This window comes from Perognathus longimembris, chromosome 2 (genome assembly GCF_023159225.1).
Source record: "Perognathus longimembris pacificus isolate PPM17 chromosome 2, ASM2315922v1, whole genome shotgun sequence".
Taxonomy (NCBI): Eukaryota; Metazoa; Chordata; class Mammalia; order Rodentia; family Heteromyidae; genus Perognathus; species Perognathus longimembris.
In genome coordinates this window covers 97,091,731-97,117,873 of record NC_063162.1, presented here as the reverse complement: position 1 = coordinate 97,117,873, position 26,143 = coordinate 97,091,731, and the positions used below count along the sequence as shown (strand labels likewise).

General features: G+C 39.8%; 1 protein-coding gene across 2 annotated transcripts in view; it reads left to right on the top strand.

The window, feature by feature from the left end:
- The window catches only part of Ifrd1 (interferon related developmental regulator 1), a 51,643-nt gene that overhangs the window by 15,987 nt on the left and 9,513 nt on the right, over positions 1 to 26,143 (top strand). Inside the window, exons 1-8 of one of the 2 annotated variants that reach the window (XM_048339767.1) lie at positions 10,688 to 10,992; positions 15,803 to 15,907; positions 16,024 to 16,108; positions 17,515 to 17,639; positions 19,852 to 20,009; positions 21,264 to 21,314; positions 21,398 to 21,576; positions 21,667 to 21,775. In XM_048339767.1, coding sequence (XP_048195724.1) covers positions 10,899 to 10,992; positions 15,803 to 15,907; positions 16,024 to 16,108; positions 17,515 to 17,639; positions 19,852 to 20,009; positions 21,264 to 21,314; positions 21,398 to 21,576; positions 21,667 to 21,775 — 906 coding nt within the window. In that variant the 5' untranslated portion in view covers positions 10,688 to 10,898. Of the gene's footprint in view, positions 1 to 10,687; positions 10,993 to 15,802; positions 15,908 to 16,023; positions 16,109 to 17,514; positions 17,640 to 19,851; positions 20,010 to 21,263; positions 21,315 to 21,397; positions 21,577 to 21,666; positions 21,776 to 26,143 lie in introns of those variants that run through there. The other variant, XM_048339768.1, reaches the window with a different exon arrangement.

Sequence of the window (26,143 nt, the reverse complement as noted above, 5' to 3'; positions counted from 1 at the left end):
ATGTTCAGAGCCTGAGACAATCCATAAAAGTGTTAGAGCAAAGACATTTGATTGGGGGAATGTCAAAAGATGTTCACTAGCTATGGGGACAAAGCTTAGAAAGATATTCCTGCTGGAAGGAAAAATCTCTGGTTGGGGGAAATGTAAGTGATCTTGCTTAGTTAGCCAAGGTGTAAGCAAAGAGGAAAATGATTAAGTGCACAAGAGCCAGATTTCAGGAGTTTTATAACTGTGTGTGTGTGTGTGTGTGTGTGTGTGTGTGTGTGTGTGTGTGTGTGTGTATTGGTGCTTGGACTCAGGATCTTCAGCTCTTGCTTAGTTTTTTTGCTCAAAGTTGTTACTTTCCCAATTGAACCACACCTCCACTTCTGGCTTTTTGTTGGTTAACTGGAGATAAGAGTCTCTTAGATTGTTTTTCCTGGGCTGGCTTTGAACCCAGATACTCATATTTCAGCCTCCTGCAAAGCTAGGATTACAGGTGTGAGCCACTGGCACTCAGTGAGGTTCTATAAAGCATGTTAAGGAGTATATTTTATTCCATGAGTCAGAAGGAAGCAGTGAATACTTACAAACTACATTATAACAGGATCATTTGATTTAAAAATACTTATGGAATGTCTACTTCTTTTAGGCCAGTGCTAAGGGATGATGGATTAGATGCAAAGATTTCACAGCCTGCTAAAGGAAATCCATAAACTATAAGAAAACTAGTGAAAGTTTCAGGCTTTCAATAGTAGGAATAGTAATCATAATTGTTATTATTGAGTATTTACTCTGTGCCAGGCATATCCTAAGTGCTAAAATGTATCATTTTATATAATTCCTCATCTAAATGTTATTGGTTAGTACCATTTTATAGGACAGAAAACTGCGGCATGTGGAGGATTGGTTAAGTTGCCTCTGGGAAGTGGTGGAGTCAGGATTCAAATCCTGTTTGACTACAGAAAATAAACTAAGGGCTATGCGATTTTCCCATTTCAGAATCTCTGTAGGCCATTAGGGCCAGATTAAAGATGATAAACCACCTCACCCCAGGAAGAATGTCCTTTATCAAGAAAACTAACAATAATAAATGTTGGAAGGGATGTGGTCAAAAGGGAACCCTACTTCATTGTTGGTGGGAATGTAAACTGGTTCAGACATTCTGGAAAGCAGTATGGAGATTCCTCAGAAGGCTAAACATAGAGCTCCCCTATGACCTGGCAGCCCCACTTTTGGGCATCTATCCAAAAGACCACAAACAAGAACACAATAAAGCCACCAGCACAACAATGTTCATCGCAGCACGATTTGTCATAGCTAAAATATGGAACTAACCCAGATGCCCCTCAGTAGATGAGTGGATCAGGAAAATGTGGTACATATACACAATGGAATTTTATGCCTCTATCAGAAAGAATGACATTGCCCCATTCGTAAGGAAATGGAAGGACTTGGAAAAAGTTATACTAAGTGAAGTGAGCCAGACCCAAAGAAACATGGACTCTATGGTCTCCCTCACAGGGAATAATTAGCACTGGTTTAGGCTAGTCACAGCAGAGGATCACAAGAGCCTAATAGCTATGCCCTTATGAATACATAAGATGATGCTAAGTGAAATGAACTCCATGTTATGGAAATGACTGTTATATTACTGTTGTAATTACTTTCAACTTGCTATGTAAAACCGTAGCTTTTATTGTTGATGATCCTCTTGTATCCCCTTCCTGTGCTTGTACCCGCACGATCACTGTATCTTATCTGAGTACATTGGAAACTGTATATACTGGTACTAGAACTAGGAAAGTGAAAGGGGATATCAAAATTGAGAGACAAAGGCTAAAAAGACAAACCACTACAAAAGCAATACTTGCAAAACTGTTTGGTGTAAACCAACTGAACAACTCATGGGGGGAGAGGGAAAAGGGGAGGGGGGGCGGGAATGAGGAAAGAGGTAACAAACAGTACAAGAAATGTACCCATGGCCTAATGTATGAAACTGTAACCTCTCTGTACATCACTTGGATAATTAAAAAAAATAAAGATGACAAACCATACTGCTGAAGTAGAAGTGAGGACTAGAAAGACTTCTTGAATGTGGTGATAGCATTTTCCTTAAAGAACATCATTCTGACAGCTTGCCACTGGGCATGGAATGGGAGTGTGAGCTCAGAATCTGAGTAATATTTAATAATACCAGGGAAATGAAAGGAAAGAATAGAGTCTCAACATACTTCAGAAGTGAAATAGTTTAGAGTATAGATGAGGTCAGGTTTTGGTTTGATGGTGAGGTAACAATAGAGTCAACTGCTATGATTCATATTGCTGAGAAGTAGCTAAGGATGGGATTAGGGTAAATGGATAAAGCTTTCATTTGTTTGAGGCCTCTATATGGTAATAAATGGGAAATCAGTGTTTGATTATGGGGGTCCTAGAATTTAGGTTAATATCTAAGTTATAGATGGTCATCGTTGAAGAGTTTCAAACTAATACATTAATTAATTAATTGCTTGTATATCTGTAAATATCAAATCATAAATATTAATTCTGTCTCTAAAATGAGTCCAAATGTAAACAATGAATAATCCCACAGGAATCTGGGAAAGTGTTCTACCTTATTTAAAAGCAAGCATGTAAGCAGGTATTCTAGTTTATGTGGTGTTGGAACGCTGTGCACATTTTGAGGGAGAAAATGATGGGGGTGGGGGAAGGGTAGACCAAGCTAAAGAAATATAGCATGGGAGAATGAGGGTAGGAAAAGAGCATTCCAGAATGCTGCTTCGAGTATATAAAATGATCATCAAAGCACAAAAGTTGCTGATTGACTTTCTAGTTGTCTGAGTTTCTTGACCAGCCTGGGGCTTCTTAAAATGCATCATGAGAAAAAAATCCAGAAGACAGAGGTAAATTTGGATTGATGCATAAGAAGAAATAATTTAGAAGATACCTCTTTCACCCACACAAAAGCAGACTGGGCTGTATAAGTTAGCAAATAAATAAATAACAGTCATTGCCGATATAGTGTCAACTCTATGCTCACATGGGTGGAGTCCACTTTATTCTCTCAGTCTCTGGAATATAGAGAAGGTTCTACTGCTCATCCATCATGACAATTCATGGTTAGAAACTAATCATTCATTATAATCCTAATCAGATTTAGCCAGCCAGATTCATCCAGCTAGTATACCACAGATTGAACAATGGATTCCTTCTACTGATGGATTTTTGGTTAAATTAAACTACTGCTTATTAACAACCACCATCACCAGCCTTATTAGAGAAAACTAAGGGAAAGGAAAATTCTTAACTAGGCATGCCAAGGAGGGAGGAAGAACATGAAAAATAAGTCCTCAAAACAGTCATACATGATAACAGTGGGCGTGGAGGGAAGGAAATTCTCCAAATAGAGAGTTTTAACAGGGTGTCCTTGGACAGAATTCTGTGGAGGCGGCATGAAGTGGGCAGTGGCCCTATGTTGGTACATTCTGCGTACAAAACAGCAGATGACAGGAGTGAGGATTTCAACCACATTTTCTTTCTTGGAACATATGGGAGTTTCAAGAGTGGTAAAGGAATCATTGAGTGATTATTTTTACACAATTCATTTCTGTAGACATGGAAGAATGCTAGAAATTGCCAAATGACACGATCATTTTAGAGATGGTTAGATATTACAGTATCAGTTGGGATACTCTCAGCCTCAACTCACAGAAATATCATTGAAATTGACTTGAATATTAAAAGCATTTAATCTCACATAAAAAGTAGTCTGGGATGGTGGGCAGTGCCTGTTTGGTTAAAGTGACTCAAAACTTCACTTTAGTTACTTGACCTTAGAGTCATGGTTGAGAATAACAATATCCAGAGAAAGAGAAGACTGTCTCTGTATTTGTCTCTCTCTAGAGAAGGAGTACTATTTTTCCCCATGCCTCTCAACTCACACTTCATTGCATAGAATTGTGCTGTGCATCCAAGACTGACCAAGCACTTGTAGGAAGGACTGAATGTGGGATCAATCATGACCTGATTCTTGGAGTTGAGATGTCCCTGAAGGACATGGCCTTCAAAGGAAGTTGGGAATCTGGATGGACATCAGGATTCAGAGAATGAGCTTCTATGGACATGTGCCATTGCATCTAGCTTCCTTCTGTTGCAATGGAGTCTTCATACACTTTTCTGCCTGGGCTGGCCTGTAACCTTGATCCTCCCAATCTCAGTCTCTCATGTAGCTTGAGATGACAGGTACACACCACTATTCCCAAGTATGATGTGTGAAGGGGCCTTGTGAACCTTTCTACCTGGGCTAGCTTTAACTAAAATCTTCCCATTCTCAGTCTTCCAGGTAGCTAAGTGCACTGGTCAGACATAAATTTGAAGTCCTTTAAATCAGCTTTGATTCTCTGGTGATTTGGCCAAAAGTTTGACATTATCACACAGAGCAAGCTGGGAAGGAGAACTGGCTGTAGGAGACAGGGTATAGAACAGGTTGATTTTGTTTAGAATGACATGTCAGAGGACATCCCCGAATCCCAAAGATCTTTTTGCTCTTCAAGGAAAAGATAATCCATATGTGTACTATTGCCATGAAAACTTGTTCTGAGTCATAAATATCTTTTATTTTGTATCTGTACCTATTATGGTACTTCCAGCTCATGGTCCTCTTCTCATCCAGTCTCAAATCATATTATCGAATACTACATCCTTGTGAGATAAGCAATATTCTTGTCTTAGACAGTTTAACAGTATTCGTATTGTCTTCTTCTAGAAAGTTTATTAAGAGAAAGTATCTACTTTCAAAACAGAAAACCAAAGAAAAGTCTCCTATAGGTTAGAAAGAAAAGAGGCAAAAAATATATTCCAAATTCTCAAGAATTTTATTGAAATTTACCACTGTAGCTTTTCTTCTAATAGGAATCTCAAATTCAGCATGTTACATTACCACCATTCTTGGCAATAAAACAAAAATTACAAACATGTTAAGTATAAATTAAAACATAATTGGTAGGTTGGGCTAAAAAGGAAAATGAACGAGGGAGGTTGAATACTGTTGAAATGGATTTTGTGCAACATGAAAATAGAACAATGAAATCTGCTGCAATTGTTTTGGAACAAAAGTGGGGAGGAGAGCAGAGTGAGTGATAGCGGGGTGAGATTGATTAAGATATATTGAAAACATGTGTAGAAATGTAACAATGAAATCTTCCTTGAATAACTAACATAAACTAATAAAAAAAAAACCCACAACAAACTATAATAGCCGGGTGCCAGTGACTCACAGCTATAACCCTAGCTACTCAGAAGGCTGAGATCTGAGGATCATGGTTTGAAGCCAGCCCTGGCTAGGAAGTCTGTGAGACTCTTATTTCCAAGTAACCACCAAAACGGTAGAAGTGGACCTGTGACTCAAGTGGTAGAATGCTAGCCTTGAGCAAAAAAACTTTGGTGCTGAGTTTAAGCCCCAGGACTGGCACAAAAACAAAAATGGGGGGCTGGGGATATGGCCTAGTGGCAAGAGAGCTTGCCTCATATACATGAGGCCCTGGGTTCGATTCCCCAGCACCACATATACAGAAAACGGCCAGAAGGGGCGCTGTGGCTCAAGTGGCAGAGTGCTAGCCTTGAGCAAAAGGAAGCCAGAGACAGTGCTCAGGCCCTGAATCCAAGCCCCAGGACTGGCCAAAAAAAACAAAAACAAAAACAAAAAACAAAAACAAAAATGAAAACAAAAAAGCATCTGAAAAATCTAAATCTATTAATAACAGAATACCCCCTAAATATTGACACTGAGAGCCAAGAGACACTAAAAGAAAGACATAGAAAAGTTTTTGCTCAGATAGGCCTTTTCTAGTAGGATTGCACAAGTAACCCTAGACTCTTGGGAATAAGCAGTCACACTACCATGTGACAAAGGGTGGCCAGGGACAGCCTTGAAAACTGATGCCTAGGCTTTAATCACAGGTTCATTGTTTACCAATGGTACATGAAACATTTGGGGAGTTCCACAACCTTTCTGGGTCTATTTCTTTTTTTTTTTTTGGCCAGTCCTAGGCCGTGAACTCAGGGCCTGAGCATTGTCCCTGGCTTCTTTTTGCTCAAGGCTAGCACTCTGCCACTTGAGCCACAGCGCCACTTCTGGCCATTTTCTGTATATGTGGTGCTGGGGATTCGAACCCGGGGCCTCATGTATATGAGGCAGGCACTCTTGCCACTAGGCCATATCCCCAGCCCCTGGGTCTATTTCTTAATCTATAAAATGCCAAGACTAATCTTTCCTGCATAGAGTTGTAAAAATCTCAGGAGGTATATGAAAAGACTCCAAGTCAATGACAGTAATGGACTTGTGATAAATGTTACTCTTATGCTTTCCCATCTTAGTTTCATTGAGAAATCTGCTCAGATAAACAAAAAATTCACTCCCTCATTCAATTAAACACACTTAAATACCAGGTGGTTTTTCAATGAAGGGAGAGTAGAGCTGAGACTCAGCCCATTAGGGCATGTACAGCATGGTGCCCTCTTTTTCTAATTCATACAATGGTACTACATATAAAGACCTGGTATGTCGGTGAGAACTTGTCCATATGAAGGTTGTGTCTGATGTGGAAACAGACAGATCAAGAATTGCAATGCATATAATTAATGTTGTGGGAATGAGGGCACTATAAAAAACACCAAAAAGAAACAGTTAAGTCTGACAAGCTGGGTAGTTCAGGATCTGTTACTTAAAGGGTACAAGAGTGATGTAGGGGGCTGGGAATATGGCCTAGTGGCAAGAGTGCTTGCTTGCCTCATATACATGAAGCCCTAGGTTCGATTCCCCAGCACCACATATATAGAAAATGGCCAGAAGTGGTGCTGTGGCTCAAGTGGCAGAGTGCTAGCCTTGAGCAAAAGGAAACCAGGGACAGGGCTCAGGCCCCGAGTTCAAGGCTCAGGACTGGCAAAAAAAAAAAAAAAAGAGTGATGTAGGAAGGGATGTTCCTCCATTTATCCATTTATTTAGTCACGTTAATCGACTATCTACTCAATGCCATGTATTGCTCCAGTACTGAAGATGCAGGAGTCAATAAAAGGGGATCTCTTTCATCTTAATTCTAATGTCCTAGCAGGAAGAGAGCCAATAATAACTGAACTGGAAAGTCTTAGATAGTGCTTAGAGTATAACACAGGCAGTGTGGTGGTAGGGGATGAGGATGCTACTTTGGGATAGAGAGTGGGAAGGCCTTTTCAGGAAGGTGTCATAAGCTGCAATCTGAATGGCAACTGTGGGAAGCTCAAAATGATCATGATCACATCAGGCAGAGAGAATAGCTATTGCAAAAGTCTCGAGCAGGGAATGAATTTTGTGGTTCTGAGCGGGTGAAGAAGGCTGAAGTAGCTGAAATCACAGTGGGTGAGAAGAGGGCAGGAGATGAGATGGGGAGGCAGGCAAATACCAAATCTGTGTGAGGCCTAGATGCTTGAGCCTGGTGAGCTAGGAGCCAGATTAGGAGTCCCATATACAGCAGGAGGGAAGAGGCTGTGTTACATGATGAGAGGTGATTTGGGAGACAGGCAAGCACCAGATTTTGACAAATTCTGCATAAAGAATGTGGAGACATTTAATTTAGCTTGATGCTATGCAAAGATTGCCAAAGAGCCAGAGCCATAATGTAATTTAAAGAAAATCCTCCATATTTACACTTTTAAGGAGTATTTGGCAATGTACATGTGCTATATGTTCTTTTTGTTGCTTGTTTGTATGTAGCTGATGGAGAACACAAGATACTCACTGTGCATGCTAAAAAAAGCACTCTATCACTGAGCTACATTCCTGATCCTATATGTGCTTTGTGTTCTTGTTCAAAGCCGGACACACAGACCCAATGATAGTTTAAAATTATTCTAAACTGTGCCCCCAAATTCTAATTAATATATTTTATGACATCAAGTACATCATTTATTTATTACAGTGGGAGAAAACTTTGTCTCACAGAATATGAGGCTGGTATTGCTAATCAATAACCTCATCTCCACAATTTCCCCTTCATTCTTATCAATGTAACCTCATATTTGATTGCCAATGAGACATATTAAAATTACTTTTGCTCTAACCATTTTTGCAGCGATGGACAAGATGATGTGGGCTGAAGTCCCAAAGGAAAGTATTTTTACCTGAATGAAAAGGCAAAGTATAAAGCCTGGCTGGGAGAAAGCCGTTTTGTTCTGTTCCTCTTGTACTTCCTCTTCCTTTCTGGTGTCTGTAGTTATTTATTGACTTGGAATTTTGGAGTCTTGTAATTTCTTTAAGCATGATGTGAAATAACATGTTGAGTTGAATTAGCACAATTACATAAGGAGTATGGTTACATCTTTCTATTGCTTGTTTTGATCTAAAGTGCAACTGTAGACATAAAATGATGACAAGGTAATTTTGCCAAAAGTATGTCTCAGAATTCATTGCACTGAAATAAGTCAATGTGTGTGATACATAGTTTTTCTTTTTCCTTGACTCAGAAAGCAATCATTCTGTAATTATCTATTTAGTATATACTCTATAGTTAGAAATCTTATACTTCTTTATGTTCCATGAAGAATACAAATAATAAGAGCAGGGATTTATTTTAAGGAAACAATGCCATAACAAAGGAGAATGAGTTCACAAGCAAACAAAACAATTAGGTATGTGACTAGGCCTGCCCAACAAAAGCTTTTAAGTAGACTTAAGAGCCTAAGGTTATAAACAAATGGAGTCTACATTTCTGCACTCCTCCAACTTAGAGACAGTGCACTCTGTGTGGGCAAGGATACTGCTTTTCCATGTGCCCATACCAGATACCAAGACATCAGTGGGAGCTGTCTACCACTCTGTATCCTGTTTGGTTTATATATTCTGTGCAGTTCACTTCCTGCTCTGGCCTAATCAAACAACCCAGGAATGGTGCCTTTTGAGAAGCATCTTTGAGTAGGTCAGTGGGAATATAATAAATTCCATTAGAGAATTATAAAGCATGTTAATGAACAGTGAGGCAGAAGAAAGGATTCTGACTATAGGCTTCAACAATATGGCAGCATTTGAGCTAAATGTTGAAAGATGGATAATCCTTAAGCTGATGATGGGAGGAAGGGCATTATAAGAACATGAAACCATATATATGAACTGATAGCTGATAAAATGGGAAAGCAGAGTTTTGTGTTGGAAATGAAAAGTGGCTTGATTTTTAGTTTAGAACAGACATGTGAGGGAGGGGTGTGAAAGATGAGACTGGAAAGGGAATTAGGGAATTAGGCCAGGCTAAGAGAACAGGCATTTAGTATATCAGAAATGGGAACCAGGGAATGTTTTGAAACACATTAAAACAGGAGGATTAGTAAAAGAGAGGACACATGAAAAAAGATCTCACAGTACCTCTGGGGATGAATTATGAATATGAACTGAGGTCAGGTGTGACTGGAGGGTAGGGCATGATTTTAATAGTTTTATTTTAAAGCTCAGTGCTTGGGGGAGCACTTAAGAAAGGAATCATGTATGAATCTGGATTTCATAATTTGAACATGAGAGGGTGAACACACAAAGGGAAGACAAGAAGGAAACAGTATTAGTTTTACAGATGATAGACTGAGGCGCAAGAGGGACTTTCCAGTGAAAATGTGCTACAGGCAGTTTAAAATTCAAACCCAGAGCTCAGGTGAGAGGTGGAGTAGAAGATGAGTCACCACACTGAAGTGAGTCAGTGAATTTGGTCTGTCATAAGCATAATATATGAACCTAATAACAAGCCTAAATACAGAATAAATGTTGTAACAAGGAAGGGAGAGATCCATAAGCACCCTAACAAAACAAAACAAACACCACTGTGGTTACCGGTATTTATAGCTCATGTATGTTTAATCAGCTGTTAAGCTCACGTAGCCCAAACTGACTGATAGGTGGTACTGGCAGGAAGATTAGTCAAGGACATATTGCGGGGGGTGGGGGGTGAAGGGTGGGGGGGGGCACGGAAACTTATGACACTACGTTGACAGATATTTCTCGATTACAATATGACATCCACCAAGGACAAAATTAAAGTAGATGAGAACACCCTTTTCGCCCAACCGCAGTTCAAATTCTGGATACATCGACTGATCGGCCGCTGAACGAATTCAACAAGTAAAACCAGGGAAAAGTTCCCAAAGGGGCAGGGGGAGAGGGGTATGGGCAGAGGCCTTCGGGGAGCAGGGGAAAGGTTAAAGAGAACACGAGTCTGTTAGGAAAGACGTGGCGGGTGATTGCGTAGCTCCCGGTAGGAAGCCAGCTGGCGTCACCAGGCGCACCCTCGGCTTTGGTCATCGCCCAAGACTACCAGGCTGTGACTACCACAGTCAATTACGTGGAGGGCGCTGGGGGGGAGGGGGGAGGGCGTGGTCAGGACGATGGAAGCAATTGGACTACCAGTTGGCTGGTGGGTGGGGCTAGAATGAGCCTGTGAGAAGCCACGCCCCCAGGGCCTACATTTCCCCAAATCCAGTGCGGCCACAAAGCCTCGCTGCTGGGGCGCTAAGGGAAGACGTGCGGCATGGGATTGGAAGTCGGGGTTCAGGCACCGCCCCCGAGGACGCTAGTGGGGAGATCAGTGGGAATTGGCCAGCTAGCGTTCGGGTCCCGCCCACGTATGGTGACGACAGGAGGCTGTCTGGCTATTTAAGGCGTCGTGGCCCCGCCCGCCCCGCCTTAGCTCCCGCGCTAGAGAGAAACATGTATCGTTTCCGCTCGCAGCTCTTCACGGGGATTTCTGCTGCCGCCGCCGCCCGCTCTCACCCCCGCCGCGCCTCGCCTCTGTTGATAGCCGAAGACTCGCCTCTCAGCCGCCCGCCGCACAGACGCACGAGTAGAAAGTGCAGCTCCATCGGCTGATCCTCGCTAAGCTTGGAGTTTAGGCGGCACCGGGCGTCCCACGATGCCGAAGAATAAGAAGCGGAACACTCCCCACCGCGGTGGTGGCGGCAGCGGAGGTGGCGGTGGTAGCTCTGGGGCGGCAGCGACGACGGCAGGTAAAGGGTATCCCCCGCGCCGGCATCCCGGTCGCCGGCCGGTTCTGGCGAGACTCCAGCCCTGGGTGTGGTGGGAGTTGTAGTTCGGCCGCCTGCCTACCTACGCTTGCGTTTTTGCGGCGCGTGGCAGGGGCTGGACTACAATTCCCAGCGTGCCGCGGCGCCACGCCTCGCGCGATCTGGGTCTGGCACGCGAACCGGACTCGGGGCTCGGGCCTTGGGGGCGGGAAAGAGTGATCGAGCCTGAGCGTGTATGTAATTGTTGGGGTGACCCCTTAGGATCTGCCTCTGACTACTGCCGCTTGCCGTCCCGGGCTCTCTCGGTCACAGGGTGGGGCCGAGTTCTAGTGGCGACGTGCCATCGCCGGCTGCCCGTGACCCTGGCTCCAGCATGGAGCTGTCAGGAGTGCCAAACGTCCCGCGGGGCTGGCTGGGAGCTGGGGTCACGCGGCCTGGGCCTTGGGGCCTGGGTGACGCAGACGCGCGCGCGTGGTTTGCGTGGCTTCCGTCTGGAGGCTCCTCCAGCGCCATGGGCGCGTGTCCACCTGATTGGGCGTCGGCGTCTGAGGCTGGGGCCGCCGCCCCGCCCTAAGCTCGGCTCCAGCCCCCTGTCGGCACCCCGAAACCCAGATCTCCGTTCCCTCCCCAATTCCACTGCCGCCACCCTGGGCCACCTGTTCCCTGAGGTTGGAACCTGGTTCTTCTTTGTGCTGCTTTCTGAAGGCCCCCTGCAGGGAACCCCTCGTTGGCCGAGGTGGTGTGAGCTCAGGTTGCAATTGGCTAAAAGTTCAGGGTTTTTGTGTCCTCATTGCAAATTAGAAGCTTTTCCGGAGCGGGTAGATAGATGCTTAACTGAGTGTATGGTCGTCTACTTGCTAATGTATGTCCGAGAAGAAAGGATTCCAACCAGAAAGTCCATTGAGACTCCACAGCAGACTCAATCGAGGAGTATTAAACAGTACGGTCCTTTCATGTAAGTCATAGTTTTGTTAAGATTATAGAAAATCTTAAGGTGTTATCTCACTTAGCTAATATTAGCTATTAGGTAGGTGTTTGTGGACACAGTTGGTACTCTGTGATCCTTGGAGAGATGCCCCCCCCCCTTTTTTTTTCCATTGGAAAGGTAAATTTATTAATCTTGGCGTGTTATCGTCTATCAGTATGGGAAGCTGGCATTTAAAAGCTTTCTTACAGAATTTAGAGCAGCCTGAAAACTTGTGATCATGTATTAAACATTAATTGCCGATGGAAATGAATAAATGTGAATTTTCCTTTTCTAATCGCTCTTTTATTGACTCCTCTGGGTTTATAAAATTGTTTTATCAACACGTAAAAATATGTACTTAGTTTGTGGCATCTAGTTGCTCTGGTTGAATTGAGGATACTGCTGACATTTTTGCTCTTTGGCTTCTAAAATAAACAATTGATTCAGTGTAGAAGAACCTTATTCATTTTATGTGAGCGTACTCCATTCACATGAAATTGATGCTTTTAGGTTTATGGAATGGAAATAATGGGGAAGCAGCAAGCTAAGGTGATTTTTGGAGATGGTGATAGTGTTAATAGTGGTCTCTGAATCACAGACCTCTTCACAAATTCCTGGCAGACCGCTTTACTCTCTTGGGCAATTTTTACAGTATAGGTATGGGGATTGTTTCTCACCTTTTGCCTCAAGGCCCATTTGTAACCTATCATCAGCCTCTTCTACCTTTTTACTGTTTTTGGTAGAAAAAAAACATTTGTACACTTCATTTTAGCTTGTACAGGACACACATTTAAAGATTTTTTTAATGTCGACAAATGGAGTTGTGAGTATGATCAGGTACATTGTACAACTAATACTAATGAAAAAGTATAGATTAAGCAGAAACTTTGTGCTGTGAATATTTTTCCAAGTTTATATTAAACCTTGTTAACTGCTTCAAGTGGAACTGCAGTAAGGAATGGGGGTAAGATTAGCATTTGTGTTACATGTGACTTGGTTACATGTAAATGTTTTGCTTGATCAATTTAAAAGTGACGGAATAGTATTTTGAGAAAGAGTTGGAAAATTGTCACAAACTTGCATTTACAGATCACTTACTAGTGTACTTGGTCCACACCTACAATTCTAGCTAAGATGAGGAGAATTGAAGTCTAATGGTCCTAGCATAAAGGGAGACCCTATTAGGAACATAACCAGGGCGAAAGGGCTGGAAGTGTGTCAACTGGTAGAATACCTGTCTAACAAGCACCAAGTCCTGAGTTCAAATCCAATACTTCCCCCCATTCCATCCCCCAGAAAAAAATCCCAACAGTGACATTTTTTTTTTTTTTTTTTTTTTTTTGGCCAGTCCTGGGCCTTGGATTCAGGGCCTGAGCACTGTCCCTGGCTTCTTCCCGCTCAAGGCTAGCACTCAGCCACTTGAGCCACAGCGCCACTTCTGGCCGTTTTCTGTATATGTGGTGCTGGGGAATCGAACCTAGGGCCTCGTGTATCCGAGGCAGGCACTCTTGCCACTAGGCTATATCCTCAGCCCCCCAACAGTGACATTTTTAATGATACCTGGAAGAAAGAGATTTAGAAGTCCCCACTGTAACCAAAGAAATAGTCCCACTTTTGTCATTTTCATTATTTTTCCATTTAAAGTTAGTGGAGAGTTACAGGAAACTAAAAAATTGACTCATATACAAGTGTGCATTCCTCTGGCATAGCCCTTGGTGTAATTTGAAGAAAGCATTTTTAAAAGAGGAAAAACAATCATCATAATAGTCCTCCAGAAATGAGAAATTTATGTGTCTATAGAGTGCCACCAAGTAATATTTAGTGTCACAAGGGGAATTCAATCTAGACAGCAAGCATTCATGTAGGTTCATTTTTTTTTTTTAAACTCCGGTTCCTTGAGTGTTAGCAAGAAGTTAAAAACTGATTGGAATAATCTTAGAAAATAGAATGTATGTGAAACTATTAAAATGTAAATTGACATGTAAGTAAACTTAGGATTATTCGCATGTCACTCAGCTGTTGCTGTAACTTCCTTTGTCATGAAGACAAAGGACAGATCCAGAAATAGAATCTGATGTCATAGATTCTTATTTCTCTCCTGATCACTGTGGCTAAGAAGCTTGGGGATCTTAGTTTCATTACATACTACTTACTATTGGATGTTCTTTGGGCACCAATAAAACAAATTTGAAGACCACTTGCTGTATTGATTTAAAACTTTGCCAAGTCCTCTGTTTTGATTTAAAAAGAAAAACCCAGAGAAAAATAAGTCAACGGTTAACAAGCTTAAGCTTAGAGGATTTAAAAAAGAAAGAAGGTAGTAAGTAATCTGACCTTCTTGAATATAGGGAACTAATGATAATTGGTACAATCTTTGATTTTACTGATACAGGGAAATTGGGTTCAGAGGTAAATGATTTGATTCAGGGTTACTTTGGGGTCATTTTAACTCAGTGATCAATGTAATTCATGACTCAGTAAATTTTCTTGTTACTAATTTACTTTGTGAATTAATGAGGATAGACTTTTTTACAAGATTAAAAATAATACTGTAGTTTTAGCATTTGGATATATTGGAACCTTTTATTTTTTTTTAAAAGCAGTTTATCTTGTCATGCTTTTATAACATTAGTATTTGTGTGTGGGGGGGGAGGTGCTACACAAGCACTTTACTACGTAAGCCACATTCCCAGTTATTCTGCTTTTAGTTTAATTTTGTAGGTATGTTTTTGCCTGGATTGGCTTTAGACCAAGATTCTCCATTCTCTGTCTTCTGAGTAGCAGGGACCCAAGATCCTTCTACCTTTCCTACTGAATAGCCAGAATTACAGGAATGTGCTGCTATGCCTAGCCCCAGCTTAAATTTTTTTTTCCCTCTCAATTTTTATCTTTAAGATTACCTTCCTTCACATCCTTATTTCCTCTTTATTTATTTATTTATTTATTTTTTTGGCCAGTCCTGGGCCTTGGACTCAGGGCCCGAGCACCGTCCCTGGCTTCTTCCCGCTCAAGGCCAGCACTCCGCCACTTGAGCCACAGCGCCGCTTCTGGCCGTTTTCTGTATATGTGGTGCTGGGGAATCGAACCTAGGGCCTCGTGTATCCGAGGCAGGCACTCTTGCCACTAGGCTATATCCCCAGCCCCCCTTATTTCCTCTTTAATGTAAGATATATGTAACCCCAAAAATATTCCCCAGTTAATGTTCATTAAGTCCATTTTTATTACAAGATATATTGTCTTATGGTTTATGGCATAATACTCTATATCTTTTTATTTTGTTCATGATTTGAAATAGTTTTGAGGTAATTTTTTTTTTCCCAGTCCTGGGGCTTGGACTCAGAGTCTGAGCATTGTCACATTGTTCCTTGCTTCTTTTTGCTCAAGGCTAGCACTCTACCTTTTTGAGCCACAGTGCCACTCTGGCTTTTTCTGTTTATGTGGTGCTGAGGAATCGAACCCAGGGCTTCACGCATGCTAGGCAAGCTCTCTATCGCTAAGCCACATTCCCAGCCCTGAAGTAATTTTTTCATACTCTTAGAACTTGAATACTTGTACATGTAAGCTAGTTTTAGTGGTACATACCTGTAATCCCCAGCCCCTTGGGGAACAGACACAGAACGACAGGCCAATTAGGGGGCAAAGTAAAAACAAGACTCTTCTTAGGAACAACATACCAAAAGATAACATGTTTTTAGAGGCATAGCTGAAGTGGAAGAGGGCTTGCCTACCATGCATAAGGCTTTGGGTATAATCCCCAGTATTAAAATGAAAAAGAAATGGAGGATATAGGAAAAAGAAAATCATGACCTCTCTCTCTCTTACTAGGTGGCCAGCATCGAAATGTTCAACCTTTTAGTGATGAAGATGCATCAATTGAAACAATGAGCCATTGCAGTGGTTACAGTGATCCTTCCAGTTTTGCTGAAGATGGTATGAATTTTCAACTAAAAAGTTAGATAAAAACATATTGTAGGTGGAGGAATTGTTATTTTCCCCATCTGTCTTTTTCTTACTTAAATTGCTGTGGTGGTTGCATTGTTATGTAGGGCCAGAAGTCCTTGATGAGGAAGGAACTCAAGAAGACTTAGAGTACAAGTTGAAGGGATTAATGGACTTAACCCTGGATAAGAGGTAGGCAATACTAAGAATTTTGTGATGTAGGTGCTTCTAACCAGTTATCTTATATAATGTGTGAAGTAGTCTGTTATAGCACTCTTCTTCTAGAGCTAGATTTGTTCATTCTGAATGATTTTGTGTTGCTTTCAATGTAGACAGCTGTGTGCCATTGAATTTACATGGCTTTGGAAGTAACTGATCTAGTGTTACAGCATATATGTGTCTATATTTGGTAATATTAAAAGGAAATTTGTTGAATTAAAGGTTTTCTTGAACTGGGAATGACAACTAAACATTGCTTGAAGCTGTTGTTCCACTAACTTTGTTATGAGAACTATGAAAGTAAAATGGCCTTCTTCATAGAAAACTGATAGATGAATGTAAACATAAAGCCTGTAAGAGGCAAACATAAATTTGAGACTTTCAAAAAAAAATTTTTTTTTTTAAACTGGCCCTGGCTTGAACTCAGAGCTGAGACTCTGTCCCTGTGCTCTTGTGCTCAAGGCTAACATTCTACCACTTGAGCTGCAGCTCCATTTCTGGCTTTTTGATAGTTAATTGGAGATAAGAGTCAGTTACTAACTTTCCTACTCAGGCTCATTTTTAAGTGTGATCCTCAGATCTCCAGCCTCCTGAGTAGCTAGGATTATAGACCTGATGCCCAGCTTTTCATAGTTTTTTGTTGTTGTTGTTTGCTTGCTTGTTTGTTTGTTTGTTTAAAAAGGAACGACAAAAGCAAATTTAACTGGGTGTTGTGGGCATATACTGTAATCCCAATATTCATGATGCTGCGGTGTGGCAGACCACATACCAGAACAATGCCCTGGATGGCCTGGAATAAAATCCTCCTCTCTATGCTTCCCCATATATATAGTTGGGGCTACAGGTGTGCTCCATCATACCCAGCTTTTTATTTCAAATGGACTCTCATCAACCTTTTACCTGACCGATCCCTTTACCTTAGTTAACTCCCTGATCCCCATTATTCAAGTGGCTGTGATTACTGTGAGAACCACCCCAGCTAAGAACCACTTGAGAGTTGTGATTATCACACTAGTAAATTAGCTGGGTATATTGGCTGCTGTTATTATGTGCCTATAATCCCAGCTCTCGGGGCAGAGGTAAGGGGATCATGAGTTCTAGGCCAGCTTGGGATACATAGTGAGACCTAGTTTAAAAAAATAAGCAAAAAAACCAAACAACAACAAAACCCAAGCTAATAGAAAAATGCTTTGGTATAAAGCAGCTTAAATTTTTTTTTGTATTGAGGTAAGTTGTAGATTAAAATTATATTATTAAAAAATATTTGGAGCCTAGTCATAATTAGATTAAAAAGATCTATATATAACCATAAGCTTTGCTTTGAAGTCATTGATATTAGACTCCTGAATGGATTTAAAAAAATATTTTGTTTTAAATAGTGCGAAGACAAGGCAGGCAGCTCTTGAAGGAATTAAAAATGCATTGGCTTCAAAAATGTTTTATGAGTTTATTCTGGAAAGAAGAATGACTTTGACTGATAGTATTGAACGCTGTCTGAAAAAAGGTAACACCCTTATTTGTAAGTCACTGGGACAGAACTAACAACAAATTGGTTGTCTTTTGCAATAACATTTGTTAATGACACCACAATATAGCTCAAGGAATATGCATTAATGCAGAATGAGATTGAGCAGAAACTTTTTGCGTACTAAGAAGATTGAAGATAGAGAGGACTGGGTACCATCTCATTCTTTGTATATCAGAAGAGGTGATTGCTATCTTCTGGTTGTGTAAGAAAGGCCTAGAAGTGTCAGGGTGTAATAAAAAGTGTGATTATACACAAATGATACTCAATTTCATTTTCTCAACTTGAAAATGTACCATTATCATCTTAACTCATTTGCCCTTGTACCTATTGCAACATAAAATATGCCAGTAGATGACATTTTCAGAAATATCTCTTGGAATGTTTTTCTTTGTTTTTTGTTGTTGTTGTTGTTGTTGCCAGTCCTGGGCCTTGGACTCAGGGCCTGAGCACTGTCCCTGGTTTCTTTTTGCTCAAGGCTAGTACTCTGCCACTTGAGCCACAGCGCCACTTCTGGCCGTTTTCTATATATGTGGTGCTGGGGAATCGAACCCAGGGCTTCATGTGTATACCCAGCCCCTTTTCTTTGTTTTTTGCGTGTGTGTTTTTGCCAGTCCTGGGGCTTGGACTCAGGGCCTGAACACTGTCCCTGGCTTCTTTTTGCTCAAGGCTAGTTAGTTCTCTACCTCTTGAGCCATCACTTCCGGCTTTTTCTATTTTTGTGGTGCTGAGGAATCGAACCCAGGGCTTCCTGCATGCTGGGCAAGCATTCTACCACTAAGCCACATTCCCAGCCCTCTTGGAATATTTCAGTTCTAGAACTTCATAGTAGAAGTTGTGCAAATCATACTGTTAGGATCATAGGTTTTGGTTTTTTCCTACTTATGTGTGTGTGCCAGTATTGATTATTAGGGTTTGAACTCAGGACCTTGTGCTCTCCATTGGATTTTTTGCTCATGGCTGGCATTCTCCCAAAGTTCCAGTTCTGGCTTATTGCTGATTAAATGTAGATAAGAGTCTTTGGATTTATTTGCCTGGGCTGACTCTGAACTTTGATCCTCACATCTCAGCCTCTTGAGAAGCTAAGGTAATAGATGTGAATCACAGAAGCGTGGTTTCCTCCCCTTAAAAAAAAATAGTACTAGGATTTGAATTTAGGATCTTGCTACAGATAGTCTATCACTGAGTCAAAAACCCTAGTCTCCACCTTTTTTTTTTTTTCTTTAGTTATATTCAGATGGGGTCCCAAGATTTTACCTTTGCTAGCCCAAATCAAGATGGTCCTATTTATATCTTTCACAGACCTGGGATGATAGGAATCTGAATTCTACTTTCTTGCCCACGCTGGCTTCCAACTGTGATCTTCGTTATCTCCATGGGATTGTAGACGTGAACCACCTCACCAGGCAGATGGAGATGATAGAACACTTAAAGAGAGACTTCAAAGATTTAGTGTCACTAGGTGTCTCAGCTTAAGGAATGGCCTAAATTAAGAAAATGTTTATCTGCTAATTTACTTTTCCAGGTTATGACATTATAGAACTAATTACTCTCTATTTAACAAAATAATTCTAGCAAAATATGTGTGAAGCATGTGTTCCTTTAAATCCAAGTGTCTTTATTTTTATTTTGACACCATTCCCTTCTAGTCTGTGTATTTTGTATATTTTTAAGTTATCAGATAATAGTATAAAGTCAGTTTGTGCCAACTCTTCAATGTATATTAATGTATAAGGAATCACTTTTTTTCAATAAAAACTCATCTATTTAAAAATTTTTATCAGAGAAACCTTGAAGGATTGCCTAATGGTCATGTGCACCTATGCTTAGATTAATTCAGAGGCTACTCAAGCTGTTTTCATCAGTACCATAAGGAATTGGAAGGCAACAATTGATACGAAACATTTTGTTTAAACAGTTACAATACTCCTTTATATTAACCTCTGTTTTACAGATTAGGAAAACAGTATAGAGCAATTAGTTGAAGATTGTTTGGCTAGTTAAGTGTAGATCTAAAATTCGAGTGAAGTAGACGTTCTTCAGCCTCACTAAGTTTCTACCGTATGTCAAAATGTGGAACATAATAGAATTTCATAAATGATTGATACTATTTTGTAATTGAAAAGATGTTGTGGATTACTGTCTTAAGTCTTGAAATAACGTACTGGCTACATCTTGGCTGCTTTTCTAGGGAAGAGTGATGAACAGCGAGCTGCTGCGGCATTGGCATCTGTACTTTGTATTCAGTTGGGCCCTGGGATTGAAAGTGAAGAGATTTTAAAAACTCTGGGACCAGTCCTAAAGAAAATCATTTGTGATGGGACAGCCAGTATTCAGGCCAGGCAAACTGTAAGTGTAAGACCCGAAGTTTATACATCTGTCAAGGCATGATACTAAGGCACAAGAAGTAGATTAAAAAAAATTCTCATTTGTCTTTTTAATTTTGGTGAACAGACTTAATATGACATTTGTTTCCTTAAATTTTCTCATACTTCAAAGGCTAGCCTAGAGAATACAAATTTCTTTAAAGTTAACCATTACATATAGATGTAAAATGCGATTATAGGATGACTTTGACTTGAGGTGGTTTAGGTACTAACATTCATTGTGTGGTCATTTTTAATTCTTGTAATTTATGTTTGTATAATTTTGTTTTTTGTATGTTCTGTGTAATTTCTTAGAACTGCTGAATTTGAAAAGATGTAGAACCTCTGGCTGTGAAATAAAGTATCCTCTCTCATGCTTGGGTTTCTGCTCTGTGCTTGTTTAATTTTTTTTTTGTTGTTTTGTGCTACTATTGGGGCTTGAATTCAGGGCTGAGTTCTGTCCCTTAGCTTTGTGCTCAAGGCTATACTCTGCTACTTACACAACAGCCCCACTTGGGGTTGGTTTTTTTTTTTTTTTTCTGATTAATTAGAGATAAGAATCTCAATAAGCTTTTTTTTTTAAACCCAGGTTGGCCTAAAACTGCCATCCTCATTTCGGCCTTCTTAGTAGCTAGGTTTGCCAAACTGAACCATGGGCATCTGGCTTGAAGGATGCTTTGTTTAGGAAATAGTCATTAAATACTCATTTAAGAGGGTTCATTAAAATCAACAAATACAACGATTTTTAAAAGTTTAAGAAACAGTAGAATCTTAGCATGTTTTAAGCATTTTCTATTGAGAGATTGAATTCCCTTATCACAAATACCCAAGCTTTATCTCTATCTTTAAAGTTGGAGTTTGGACTGTTCTGATAGGCACCTGTAAAATATACAGACGGGAAACAATGAGAATACAGTTCTGCTTCAAAATGGCTTTGTTCAGGGTCAATAAGAAAAATAATCCAGTAGAATACAGAGCTAGAATAAGTTTAGAAATTATAACATTTGCACACACAGTGCCCCCAGTTTTATGAATTAATAAAGAACAAGCAGACCCTCTCTTAGTAAAGTTTTGAGTTAGGTATTATTAAAATTGCAGATGACATGCACTTCCTTGACTCTTGACTTAATACTCTTTCTCTTCCACCTTTCCAGTACTATGCTTAAACAGTAGGATAGTCACGTAGGCAAAAAGTTTTGCATTTATGTTGATTTATTTTATGTTATTTTTTTTCCAGTGTGCAGCTTGCTTTGGTGTTTGCTGTTTTATTGCCACAGATGACATTACTGTAAGTAGAAGATCTTTGACTCAGTTATGTGAAATTATTTTTCATTTAAGATGGTTATCTTACTTTGCACTTTTATTTATTAGGAGCTTTATTCAACTCTGGAGTGTTTGGAAAATATCTTTTCTAAGTCCTATCTCAAAGAGAAAGACACTAATATCACTTGCAGCACCTCTAACACAGTGCTTCATATCAGCTCCCTTCTTGCATGGACATTATTGCTGACCATCTGCCCAATCAATGAAGTGAAGAAAAAGCTGGAGACGTATGTATTTGTAGTTTCATATTTCATAAAAACAGCATTTTAGTTGACATATTGATTGCATACACATAGTAATAACTAATTCTTTTCTAGGCATTTCCATAAACTTCCAAGCCTCCTTTCCTGTGATGATGTAAACATGAGGATAGCTGCTGGGGAATCTTTGGCACTATTGTTTGAACTGGCCAGAGGAATGGAGAGTGTAAGTGCCAAATTGGCAAGAGGCTTGTGCCTTAAGGACAATTGCATTGGATTCTCACAATTAGAAATCGGACAATAAGTTGGGAGGGTGGTCATCTGAGAACCTGCTGATTGATTGTCCTGCTTCTTGATCCTAGTGATAACTGTACTTTTAAAATTGTGAGCCAATAGGAGTTGGTGGAGCAATATTTGATTGTAATAGTTCATTATACTTACTGATCCCTATAGAACGGAATTTTAGGGATGATATATTATACCATATGTATGATATAATCTATATAGACCCATTTGGATTTCTTAGGTTCCTAACACATTATAGTAGTTTAGGGTTTACAGAAATGGATGAAATAGTAGGTCAGCATAGTTTTGGAATGAGTTCAATCACTGTCATTTAACTTTGGCTTTTAGAGTGTGCATGTACTTTGCAACTCTAGCCATAGTCTACTCACAGATGGTTGTTATTAAAAAGTTTGGCTCTTGAATGTATTTGAGTTTGGGGCAATTTGGCCAGCTGTCACAATATGTTTAATACTGAAAGTCCTGTTTTCCAACGACCCCTTGCCTCAGGAAGAGTGGGATGTTTGATGATATTGCTTATTTTTTATTTGTCCACAATTAAAGAAGTTATGTGGTAGTTTTCAATTCAATATATTACTCTGAGTTGTTTACCATATCTAGTTTTTTTCATTTCATTCTAGGTGTGTATCTTAAAAACAAAGGTTTGGGAAAGTAGCTTAGTGGTAGAGTGCTTGCCTAGCATGCATGAAGCCCTGGGTTCAATTCTTCATCACCACATAAACAGAAAAAGCTGGAAGTGGCACTGTGGCTTAAGAGGTAGAGTGCTAGCCTTGAGCAAAAAGAAGCCAAGGACAGTGCTCAGGCCGAGTCCAAGCCCCAAGACAGGCAAAAACAAACCCACAAAGGTTTTATAATTTACACAAGTACAAACATTTTTTGTGTGGGGGAGTGGGGGGTTCCAGCCCTGGGACTTGAATTCAGGCATTCTCTTTAAACTTTTTAGTTCAAGGCTAGCGCTCTACCACTTGAGTCACAGCTCTACTTCTACATGTGTGCACTGTCTGAACTACCCCTGTCTTTTTTGGCAGCATAGTAAGTAGATAATGTAAAAACTAGTTAATACCTAATAGCTAATCATTTTCCTTATGTAAGAAATGGATTCAGCCTTAGCAATCAATTTAATTTTATTTAGATAGTGAACGAGGCCTTAATCCCAAAGCACAAAAATCATGTCACAATTTTTAAAATTATGCTGGCTTGAAATAACTTTCTATTATTTTTTTGAATTACATCTTAAAAGTGAATAATGTAATTTAAGATATTCATATCGAATTTGTTTAAATTTTATAAATGTAATATCTGCCCATCTTTTATTCTCTGAACTCATTCAAACATGAATAATATGACTTAAGTCTTTGCCAAGGAAAATATGAGTTGGGTTGCAAATAAGTAAATCAGCTTTTTAGGTATGTGTAGTAGTAATACTGGAAGTAGTTGATGCGGGAGGGTGGGGGGGAAGAGGGTTGTTAAAAGTTAAACCAAGGCAACTAGTGGGCAGGGATGGGAGGGGGAAACAAAGCAAAAGGGGTGGCATTGTCCAAAAAGAGTTGTACTCATTACTTGACTTACTCAGTAGTCATTTCTCTGTACAACACCTTAATAATAACAATAAAATTATCATTAAAACACCCCCCACCCCGAAAAAAAAAGTTAAATTGAGGCAGGGTTTGAAGATTATTCAGAGGTGAAATACTTGCCTTGTCTAGGTTGTATCAAGCCCTGGGTTAATTTCTTAGCAATGAAAATAAAAACATAAACCAAGGAGTTGGTTGGTGAAATTACATAGGAAGATTTAAAATTGTTACAGTAACAAATGGGTAGCATTAAATTACTCAGAATCTTTTGCTAACATAATTATTTTGTGACATTAATATAGAAATCTTAACAGTGGGATGAATTCTTCCTGGGGGTAAAACATTCTGAAGAGCTGAGCTGACAGAGTTTCATGTTTAAAGTTTATTGAAGTGAACAATTTTTACTCCTTTGTTAGAGCTCTTAGCTTAAGCTGTTTGCCATAAAAGTAGGTAAGAGTGGACTGGAGCCAGGCTGCCTAGGTTTGTGCTGGTTTTCACCATACTTGTTGGATACTATTAAGCAACATGTCTCAGTGTTCTTGTCTTTAAAATGGAGAAAGTGGTGTTAACACTCCCTACAGTTGAGAATACATGTAATGTGGTGTAAGTGGTAGCATTTACCATAAGTGTCTACTGGATTGAGTATTGGCTTCTCGAAGTCTGCTAGTGGCCTTTTAGGAACTCTGGAGAAACTTAAATAAAATATGAGTGGCTATTAGATGGGAACGATTACTGATCATGGGGGCATGCAATGTGCTGACCTCAATCATACATTAATATGTACTAAGGTGAATACTGCTGGAAAAAAAGAGGACCAAAGACTAACACTCTCCTTACTTAAATTAGATACACATTAGATACTGTATTTCAGGAGAAGCAGCTTTGTTTTCAGAGTAACCTGCCCTGTGAAAAATGTTTCCATACCTTGATACCTTGACAAAGTGGTCAGCTTTGATTAGCAAGGATTCTTTTTTTTTTTTTTGGTGCCAGTCCTGGGGCTTTAACTTAATGTCCTGAGCACTGTCTTTGAGATTCTTTTTTCTCAAGCCTAGCATTCTACCACTTGAGCCACAGTGCCACTCGAACTTTTTCTGAGTAGTTTATGGGAGATAAGAGTCACAGGGTCTTAAAGAAATACATTTTTGTATTTGAGCAGTCAGACCATTCTGTACAGTGAATTAGGGAGGGGTTTGTGGTTGTTTTCATTGTGTTGTTTTTCCCTCTCCCTCTCTCCTTTCTTTGTATACAGTGCTGGCGATCAAACCCAGCATCTCATGCATGGTAGGCAGGTGTTGTATCACTAAACTACAATTTCAGGTCATGAGTTTTCTGTTCCTTGAGACTTAAGATTGGCAATCCAAGATCCAGTTTATGTTATTGTATTTACAGTCCCTTCTATATAGAAATACTAGTTTGGGGAATGACTTTATGATTGTAATCTTATCGCTGTCTGCATAACCTCTTCAAGAAGATTTTTGTAGTTTCATCTCATCTTAATTCTACTTTAAAAAAATTTAAATTTAATTAGTTGTATAGTTTAACAGATCTGTTTTAAACTACTTATCAACTTAGGATCGCTGCTATTTTGGTATGAAATAATTATCTTCATCTGACTTCCTTGTCAGGTTTATAATGTATTAGATTGAACAAGTATATCTGAGCTATCATTAAGAATTAGTTGATGTTCATGTGCTCTGTTTTACTTGTTATTTCACTTAATCAAGATATGGGTAGTGTTAGCTATTTCCATTTTATCTGAAACACACATTGCTAATGTAATTATGCCCAAGCTTCAAGTAGTAGATGATTGCATTCTTGTTTTATCTGTGGAAGGCTCTTTTTTGTTCCATACATATAAAGACAGTTATATTACATAGTTCTCCTATACTCTAGTGGTTTTTTGGGTCATGCTCATGAAATATTTATATATTACAGTCTTTTTTTTTTTAATGTGCCCATTTCTCCTATGACAGATGCTGTTTTTTCTGAGTTTTAGTACTTTATTGAACTCAATGTTTCGTAGTTGTAAGCTGTGCGCTTCTTCCATTGCTAAGATCATAGTGGATTTTCTCATCTCAGTACTGTTGATAAATTGTACTGGATGATATTTTGTGGGTAAAGGCATACGTCTCCTCATACTGGATGACAGTAACATCCTTCTCTTCCAGTTGTGACCACCAAAGATGCCTTCAAACATAGCCAAATGTCTTTTGGGAGGAAAGATCATTTGCCAGCTGGGAATCACTGGCTAAGTTCTAAAAACCAATTAAGATAATGTGTTGGGGGCTGGGAATGTGGCTTAGTGGTAGAGTGCTTGCCTAGCATGCATGAAGCCCTGGGTTTGATTCTTCAGTACCACATAAACAGAAAAGGCCAGTAGTGGTGCTGTGGGTCAAGTGGTAGAGTACTAGCCTTAAGCAAAAGAATACCAGGAACAATGCCCAGGCCCTGAGTTCAAGCCCCAGGACTGGCAAAAAAAAAAAATAAAAAAGATAATGTAATGGGGTGTAGTGGTTCAGTCTTGTGGTAATAATTATTTATGAGGCTGAGACTGGAGGAATCTGGGTTTAAGGCAGGTGTGTGTGGTTCCATACATCTGTCATCTCAGCTATATGAAGAACATACATAGGATTGCAGCCCGGCCATCTCAGGCAAAAAGTGAGACACTATTCGAAAAATAAGGAGAACTCAGATAGTGAAATTTCTTAAAAGGCAAA